Source organism: Oryx dammah, unplaced genomic scaffold (genome assembly GCF_014754425.2).
Source record: "Oryx dammah isolate SB20612 unplaced genomic scaffold, SCBI_Odam_1.1 HiC_scaffold_17, whole genome shotgun sequence".
NCBI lineage: Eukaryota > Metazoa > Chordata > Mammalia > Artiodactyla > Bovidae > Oryx > Oryx dammah.
Window position 1 is genome coordinate 79,129,347 of NW_024070201.1, and position 8,899 is coordinate 79,138,245.

Below are 8,899 nucleotides of genomic sequence, written 5' to 3' on the forward strand. Positions count from 1 at the left end.
CCGCGGGCGGCCGGGCGCGCCATGCTCCTGGCCTCGGCCGTGGTGGTCTGGGAATGGCTGAACGAGCACGGGCGCTGGCGGCCCTACAGCCCCGCCGTGAGCCACCACATCGAGGCGGCGGTGCGCGCCGGCCCGCGCGCCGGCGGCAGCGTGGTGCTGGGCCAGGTGGACCGCCGGCTCGCGCCCTACATCATCGACCTGCACTCCATGAACCAGTTTCGCCAGGACACGGGTGAGCCGGCCGTCCCCGCCCCGCGCGCACCCTCCCCCGCCGGGGGGGCCCCTCCGGACCTCCGGGTCCCCCACAGGCTGCCGAGGAGGGGGCGCGGTGCGCCCCCGCCCCGCGATCCTCTCATAGCTGCTGCAATAAACGTCCGTGCAGATTTGGTTAGGCCGGCCGACTTTTACCCTCGCCCCTAAGAAAGCCCTTCACGTCCCCCTCCCTTTAAACGCTCGGTACCCCAAGTCCGCTCTTGTCGGAACCGAGGGGCCGTGGCGGCATCCCGGCCGGTGGGCAAGAGTACCTGCCCGCCCTCGCCAGCGTCACCTGGGCTGAGCCTTCGGTGCCTCGGGCACCCTGGGGCCTGCCACCCGCTCCCCCGGTTGCCCACCTCGCAGCCTCGGCCCTTCCTGGGGGCCTGCGGTCTCCCCAGCCGCGTCCTGGGGGTGGGCACCCGGCGCGCGGGAGGGTGGAGATTCCCAGGAGGCCGGCGCTGTAGTCGAGCCTGCGAAGGGACAGGCCTCCCCGGAGAGACCGATGGACTTGGGGGGCTGTCAGGGCCGGGCACGCCCTGGCGGCCGCGGGGCGGTGAGCGCCTCTGCTCGGGCGCTCCGAGGGTGGCAGCAACAGGCCCGCGCAGATGGACGGGGGACGGGGAGGGCCGCCGCTCCGGAATGCCGGCGGGGAAGCCGAGCGTGTTTGTCCCTGGGGGCGGAGGCGGCCGGGGCTGCGCATTCCTGCAAGGAAACTGTCCCCAGCTTCCTCGCACAAAGGCCCCGACGGGGGACACTCTGAGCTCCCATCTACTGGTGAGAAGTAAGTCGCGGCTGTGGCCACTACCAACCCGGCTTCCCAGCCCCAGTGAGGATGGCGAACAGGGTGCCCGGTCCTTGGCGTGAGGGTGGGGGAGCTGGGGAGACCTGCCCCTCTGCGAGGACCCCAGCCGGGCTCAGCTGGCCTGGGACGCATCTATGCCTGAAGAGCGTCTTCAGGGAGGCGGTGTTTCTGGGGGAGTTTCTGGAATTCTGGTTGGGCTTCTCCCACGAGTGTGAGAGCTTGGTTCAGTTCAGCCGCTCAGTCCTGTCCTGCTCTTTGCCATCCCAGGCCTCCCTGACTGAGGAGCCCCCCGGAAAGGCAGGTGTGGGGGAGGAGGGGCGGGAGAGGGGCCGGGAGAGTCCCAGAGGGCCGGACAACAGCTGCCCGAGCAGGGCATGTCCGCCCGCCTTGGAAAGCCCCCACGTCCTGAGCGCTAATCAGGATGGTCATGGGAAAGGGGTGTCTTTCCACCCCCTCCTCACCCCCCCCCACCCCCGTCTTCATTTGTAGCCATGACTCCCAACAAGCCCCCTGCCAAGGACTTTGCAGACATTCGCCTATTGAGGGAAGCCTTCTGGGGAAAGGATTCCAGAAGTGTTAGCATCTGGGGTGGGGGGGGCTTCAGCCTTGGTGAGAGATGGGGGGAGGGTGGAGCTGAGAGAGACTGGAGGAGGAGGGGCTAAAGAGGGAAGTGGGGAGACTGGGTCAGAGGATCGTGTGGCCTGGGGAGACAGGGAGAAGTTAACTGTGGACTTGGGGTAGCGGTTGGAAAGGTCTATCCCTGTCGGTGGGTCCAGAGCGAGGCTGACAGTCAAGACAGCTAGCAACAGGGAACTCCAGTCCTGCTCAGAATTCATGGACAAGTGTTAGCTGTTCAGTTGTCATTGCTGAGCCACTAAGTCATGTCTGACTCTTTTGCAACCCATGGACCGTAGTCCATCAGGCTCCTCCGTCCGTGGGATTTTCCAGGCAAGAATATTGGAGTGGGTTGCCTTGCCCTCCTCCAGGGGATCTTCCCGACCCAGGGATCAAACTTGTGTCTCCTGGATGGGCCGGCTGGTTCCTTACCGCTGAGCCACCAGGGAGGCCTATGAGCTGTCCTATTTCAGATTAAATCTCAGCTTCAGGTGGAGGGACACCTTAGCGACATAAAGGCTCCAGGGCTGGCCCCACATTTGGAAAGGAGGAAAGTTTACTCAGTGTTCAGGGATGTCTGCAGTGGGCCTAGTACGGGTCCTTGGTACAGAAGTGAAGTCTGGAGGAGACCTGGTGGAAGGACAGACCCTCCTCCCCAGGTCTGACCACTCTTCCTGAGAACCAGCTGACCACTGCCTGGGGGTGGGCAGGGACCTGGGGGCCGGGGCGCCCCACAGGTTAGACCTGAGCTGGCCCTGGAGCCTTGGTCTAACTGCCTCGGGGGACTTGTCCCGTTGTTCTCTTCCTTTTAGAGACTGTTCTGCTTTCACCCACTCATGCTAAGGGTCAGCTGGCCAACCCATCCTCTGCACCAGACCATCCTCCGCACCAGACCCGGTGCAAAAGGCTCTGGGCTGGATTCCCGGGAGTGCTGGGTCTGTCAGGGAGCTGGCCAAAGCAGAATAGCATCTCGGGGTGTCTGCAGCCCCGCGCCTCTGTCTTCTCCGCCAACAGACACACAGTTCCTCTCCATATAGCTCATGGAGGAAGCTGTAACAGGTAGGCACTGGAACCCACTGGCTCCCCGGCAACCTCGGCCAAGCCCTAGCGATGTCTAATTAAAGCACCCACCATCCCCAAGCCACAGTTTGAAGCTGGGAACCAGAAACTTCTCCATAAACAAAGGGGAGCTGGAAGCCCCTTGCCCAGAGGCGATTCCTCTCTTTCTTTCTTTCTTTTTTTTTTTTGTTGTTGTTGCCTCCACTCTGCGGGGACGTTTCCTGACACGGGAGCTTTGTTGTTTTCAGAAGTTGCCTGCCTTGCTGCCAAGTAAGTCCTCAGCGTCTCCAGTCCCCCAGCTCCAGCCTCACCCAATCTGTCTCCAGGGAGATGGCTGGGGGGTCACAGACGCGGCGCCCGCCTCTGTTTGCCCTTGGCCCCTCTCCTCCCAGACTCTGAGCTTATTTGCATTCAGTCTCATTTTTCCTCGAGGTGAAGGGAGGAGGAAAGAGACAGGGAGGTGGAGGTGAAGGAGTCTTGCCTGCTTCCCAAAGCCTTGGCTGGGTCCTCTCTGCCCCTGACCATTCGCCTTGACCAGGCTGACCTGTTGTAGGACAGCGGCAGGAACTTCACCCCCTGTATCTTCCAGCATCACTGTCCCCTGTTACCCTGTATGTTTCAGCAGACCCGATCATTACCATTGAGTCCCTTGACTGCTTACGCATCGTTCTCATCTGTAGAATGAAGGGCAGCCTTAAGGTTCCTTCTGGCTCCCTGCCTCCCATCATGCAGGTCAGCGGGTGGATGAATCGGGAGCCTGAGCCACTGAAGATGCTGATGAGAAGTAACAGGGTGTGAGGGAGGATTCCTTCCAGCTAAGTTTTCCAGGCGACATCAGTCTCTTTTATGTCTTTAACACAGTGAGAAAGGTCAGATGGAGTGTGAGTCAAAGGAGCTGATTTTTAGGCCCACTCCCCTGCGATATTCCCCACCGTGTGTGAGCACAGGAGTGCTGCGGTGTGGGGCCGGCAGCAGGCCCCCCGTGTGCAGTACCTGGTTCCATCCTCCATGGTCCTCTCATGAAGGACCCGCTGTTCTGGTTTCATAGTAAAGGAAACAGTTTGGTAAAGTTGAAGTTGCCCAGAGTTTTACAGCAAGTGCACGACAGAGCTGAGGTTCCCAGTCAAGTGCGCGTGCCCTGCCTCCTCTGGGGAACACTTGCGGACCGCTTGCTTCACGCGGGCCCCGTCCCAGGCCCAGGGGATGTTGCAACAGCAAACCGTCCAAGTCTTCGCCCTCGTGGAACGTTCGAGTGCGGATGAAGGCTGCTGGTCAAAGAAGCCTGGGACGTCCTGAGCACAGAGCCACAGAGACGTGGGTGAAATGCCCTGGGATCCTAGGGTCATTCCTGGAAGGCGTTGTCTCTCATTTCCCAGGAGCCAACAACTTGGGTGATGTTTTGGGATGGCAGCATCTGAGTTGCCAGGGAAACCTTTCATTTCTCTTTTTCTCTTTCTTCTTGCTTAGTCTGTGTAATCCTTTATCCCTGTCTTTCGGTCACTGCACCTTGGGACCCAGTGGATTGCCTCCGATCATCTTCTTCAGGGTCTATAGACAGGTCCAGGACTACAGACAGGTCCAGGACCCGCCCGTTCCTGATGGAGCAGTCTCTGAAAATCTTCAGAGAACGCAACCCCACCATCCCTCTTGTCCCCCACCTTTGGTGTCGAGGTCCACCTCCTGTTTTTAACTTGCCCTCCAAGGCTGAACTGAACGCAGCATCTTTCCCTCCAAAAGCCGGCTCTTCCTGGTGACACCTCTCTGCTTGGTGAATGGCATCACCATCTTACGGCCTGCCCATAATTGAAGCCTCAGGAGTCTTTGACCCGTTTCAGCTTTGTGTTTGGATGTCTCATCTATACGGACATGTGGGATTTGAAAGTTGAGCAGTCAGGATGAACACGGCAGGGGCTCACGTGTAGGTTTCTGGGCCCGGCCCCCGGCCAGGCCCACCGTCAGTGACTCGTCTGTTTCCCCAGGAGACTCAGAAGCCGATGACCTTGGATGACTTAGAAAGCATTCAGCTACTCAGGCTCACGCCCTGCCCGGCGCCACTCTGTAGGGTCTGTGGTCTGCCACCTGCTTTTTATTTCTGCTCCCAGCACCCTCTCCCACCTCCATCCCCTCCCCCCACCGCCGACCCCCCACCCCCCACAGTGCTCAATAAACAGAGCAGCTCTGGTATCACTGTGCTTCCCCAGGGGCTCAGCGGTAAAGAACCCCCTTGCCCATGCAGGAGACACAGGAGATGCAGGTTCGATCCCTGGGTCTGGAAGATCCCCTGGAGGAGGGCATGGCAACCCACTCCAATATTCTTGCCTGGAGAACCTCACAGACAGAGGAGCCTGGTGGGCTATGGTCCGTGGGGTAGCAAAGAGTCAGACTCGACTGAAGGGAGTTAGCGTGGACGCACCAGGGCCATCACTTCTCTGTGTCACGAGCCACAGTGGTTTCTCGAGACCTGTAAATAAAAGCCTTCACTACCCAGCGTTTCCGACCATCTGTGCCCTGCCTCTCACACGCCTTTCCAGGTTTAGCTTGCTCTCTGCCCATATTTTTCCCTAGGCCTGCCAGACAGGCGACCCTTTTATTCAGGCATTCCCTGGGACCCACGCCCCCTCCCCGACTGCAGCAGCTTGCTTCTCCTGAGCTGCCCTGCTTCGGCCTTGTCACCTCCTGAGATTCCCCCTCTCCCCCGGGCCCTAGGCTCTTTGTCATGCTCTCCACTTCTTGAAATGTTCTCCAAGTGCTTATTACCTCATGTGTTCCATGGATAAGTACAGAGCTCCTAGGACATGCCCGGCATGGGGGCCGCAGCTGTGAGCAAACTCCGGGATGCCCACTCTGTGAGACCAGGAGCCCCATGGATTAGAGTGATGTTCATCAGATGAGTCACACAAAGAAATGTGTGACTACGCCTTCAGATCGGTGTTAAAAATAATAATAATAGGAGCAGGAATTTGAGCCCGTTGGACGGCCCAGAGAGGTTTCCTTGAGAAAATGAACTGAGATCTGAAGTATGGGCACCTAAGAGGGTGGGTGCCAGAGCCCGGTGAGGCAGAAGTGTGGGCAGAGAGTATCAGGGTGTGCGGAGGCCACAGAGGGGCGGCTGGAGCGGCTCTGGGTCTTGACCTCAAGGAAGTCGTGCCCGGGACTGGAGCTCCCAGGGCGTGTGGTTTCCTGTTAACACTGCCCTGCTGGCAGCCTTCTCGGGGCAGCCTCTGTCTCGTAACTTCCTTGCCTGGTTTTAGACTCCAGGCGCTCGAGGAGCGCCTGAATCGGCCTTCCTCACAGCCGCTGATACGCACTCAGCAACAAGGGATCCGTGATCAGATGCCAGCGGCCCCAGAGGTGCGTCTTCCACGCACTGCGGCGCGTCTCTGGCGACCGCGCGGCATTAGGCACTGGAGGGCAGGGAGCTCTGCGGAAGCATCTCCGCCTCCGCGTGAGGCGGTGCTGTGAAAAAGGCTGGGATGCTGGTACCCAGCAGACGGAAGGCGCCGTGCTCCCCAGGCTCGCTGAGGGTGGCGCCCGGACCCGGAGGGCACGTCCAGAAATGGGTGACAAATGGCGCAGGAGCCGAACGATAAGGAACATTTCAGCAGATGAAAACGGCAAAGAAGGGCGTCCCCAGAGGCCAGCCCTGGTGACTAAGAGGCGTGGGGGAGTCAGGGAGCACTGACGAGGGAGCAAACAGGTGGGGAAACGAGGCTGGACCAAGCGGCTGATGCGGCCGGAAGCTGGGCCCTTGGATCCGAAGGCCGCGACTTTGTCCCCCAGCGAGCTGGCTCCTTAGGCGGGAACCGGGGGAGAACGGGGCCTCCTGGGTGCCCCTTCTCCCTCCTCTCCCGCGCCCCCCACGTCCCCCAGCAGAGCTCCCGGGCCTGAATAAGGGGCTTGTTCTGTCTCTCCCTCCAGCCTCTGCATATTGATGTTCTGGGTCATTAAGGGGCTTGGAGACGGGGCGGGAGGGCGGGTGAGGACCTGGCAAAGGCCTCAGTAGTCATTGTTCCTTTTCTTCCCCCTTTGAATGGGATTCTGTCCCCGGTCTTGGTATCTCCTTCTGGCTTGGAGGAGGGGATGGGTCAGGGGCCAGCGGAGGGGAGCCTTTTCCCACCACTCTGATGGAGCCTAAGCTGACGGATGCAGGGATCCCAGCATCCTAGGAGCTCTCCCAGTCTCCCCCTCCTGCCCCGAGCCAGGCGTCCTCAGCCTTGAGCTTAATACCCATGAAATGAGCCTGGGTTGGGCATGGGTCTGCATTCAGGGTTCCTGGAGGTAGAGGAGAAAGGCAACAATCACAGGCTTAGTTTTCCCCACCAGTCCTGAAGATTCATCTCTGCTCTAACTGTTCCCCTGCAATAACCTGGATCTCTCCCCTGCTCTTGCCACCCCCCACCCACCCACCCTGAGACGATCCAGATTGAGACTATCCTATCTTTTGTTTTATAATTACAGGACCTCTTTTTATTATTATTCAGGAAGCAGGCAGAGTTACCTAAGGTTGAAGAACATGATCTTTGCTCACACACATCTGGATTCCAATTCTTGGCGTGTATTTCTACACTTTGCCTCACTGGGCACTACAGATGAGACCCCCCTTGTGGCTCAGATGGGAAAAATCCCCCTGCAGTGCAGGAGCTGGGGTTCCATCCCCGGGGGCAGCGCGGGGGGAGTTGGGGGTGGGGGGAAGATCCCCTGGAGAAGCCAGCGGCACCCCACTCCAGTACTCTTGCCAGGAGAATTCCATGTACAGAGGAGCCTAGTGGGCTGCAGTCCATGCGGTTGCAAAGTGTCAGACAGGACTGAGCGAGTAGCACCTTCACTTTCATGCCACCTTTGGCTTTCCTGGTGGGTCAGCAGGTAAAGAACCCGCCTGCCAGTGCGGGAGATGTAAGAGACTCAGTTTCAGTCCTTGGGTTGGGAAGATCTCCTGGAGAAGGAAATGGCAACTCATTCCAGTATTCTTGCCTGGAAAATCCCATGGACAAAGGAGCCTGGTGGGCTACAGTCCGTGGGGTTGCAAGGAGTCAGACACAACTTTTGACTAAACAGCAACTAAACAGCCGCAACCCTCTCTTTAGGAAGGTTGAGCTTCTTGAACAAAAGATGTTAGATAAATAGAAAGTTATTCTTAGGATTGCTATTCCTGCTGTTGATATAAGATTTAATGCTGGGAAATATGAGAGAGTTCTCCCACCCTGATCTTTATTTTTTACCACACCCATAAAAGTCCAGATTGCCAGCTCCATCACCACCTGGGCGGGCTTCCTGGGTGGGGACAGAGTCTTCCTGAATTCTCTAGGGTTCCCTGACCTGTGTTCTTTTCCTCTTAGCCCTCGGGGGCTTAGGCCTTTAGAGAGTCACAGAAGAAGAGAGATTATTTAAGAGCACCTACTATGTGTCAAAGGTGATATGCCTTAGTGCAAAGGACAGGGCGCTTGAGAAACCCAGGACTTGGCACAAATACATACATGTTGAGTGAGAGAGCAACATATAATTATGGCAAAAACTTTGCAAAGGAGCTATTATCTTATTTCTCCTGGGGAGAAAAGGAGGTTGTGGGCTGTTATATCAAGCAAGCAAATGTGGCTGCAATCTAAATTAGGGTCTTCAGACGCCAAACCAGCCAGTGCTCTTCGGGGTACCCTGCAGCGTCATCCACATCCTTCCCTTGCACCTCATCAGCTTCCCACCCTGCCCCCCACCCCAGCCCGCAGCCCTGAACCCTCCCGGTTCACGGCAGGCTTGAAAACGGCAGGAAGGAGCCTCCTTCAAAGCCGAGGCAGCCAAGGGCCGGCCACGCGGTAGACTCGCTTACCGCGAGCCTCCTAAGGTAGCACCCGTGGGGTCCAGCCCTGGGTGCCGCTGACCGCCTCTTCCGTCCCTCTCCGGCAGGGACCCTCCGGCCCGTCCGGCGCAACTACTACGACCCCGCCTCTGCGCCCGGGAAGGGCGTGGTGTGGGAGTGGGAGAACGACCACGGCTCCTGGACGCCCTACGACATGGACGTGGGCATCACCATCCAACACGCCTTCGAGAAGCAGCGGCCCTCGATAGACCTGAGCCCCATCGGCTTCGGCTACGTCATTGACTTCGGCACCATGGGCCAGATCAACCGGCAGACGCAGCGCCAGCGCCGCGTTCGCCGCCGCCTGGACCTGGTCT

The 8,899-nt window shown here is 58.9% G+C and overlaps 1 protein-coding gene across 1 annotated transcript in view; it reads left to right on the plus strand.

The window, feature by feature from the left end:
* Window positions 1-7: 7 nt before the first annotated feature.
* Window positions 8-8,899, plus strand: part of DTX4 (deltex E3 ubiquitin ligase 4) — a 41,547-nt gene continuing 32,655 nt past the window's right edge. The window contains exons 1-2 of the mRNA XM_040257745.1: window positions 8-232; window positions 8,630-8,895. Of these exons, the coding sequence (XP_040113679.1) occupies window positions 22-232; window positions 8,630-8,895 (477 nt within the window). The 5' untranslated portion in view covers window positions 8-21. The remainder of the gene's footprint in view (window positions 233-8,629; window positions 8,896-8,899) is intronic.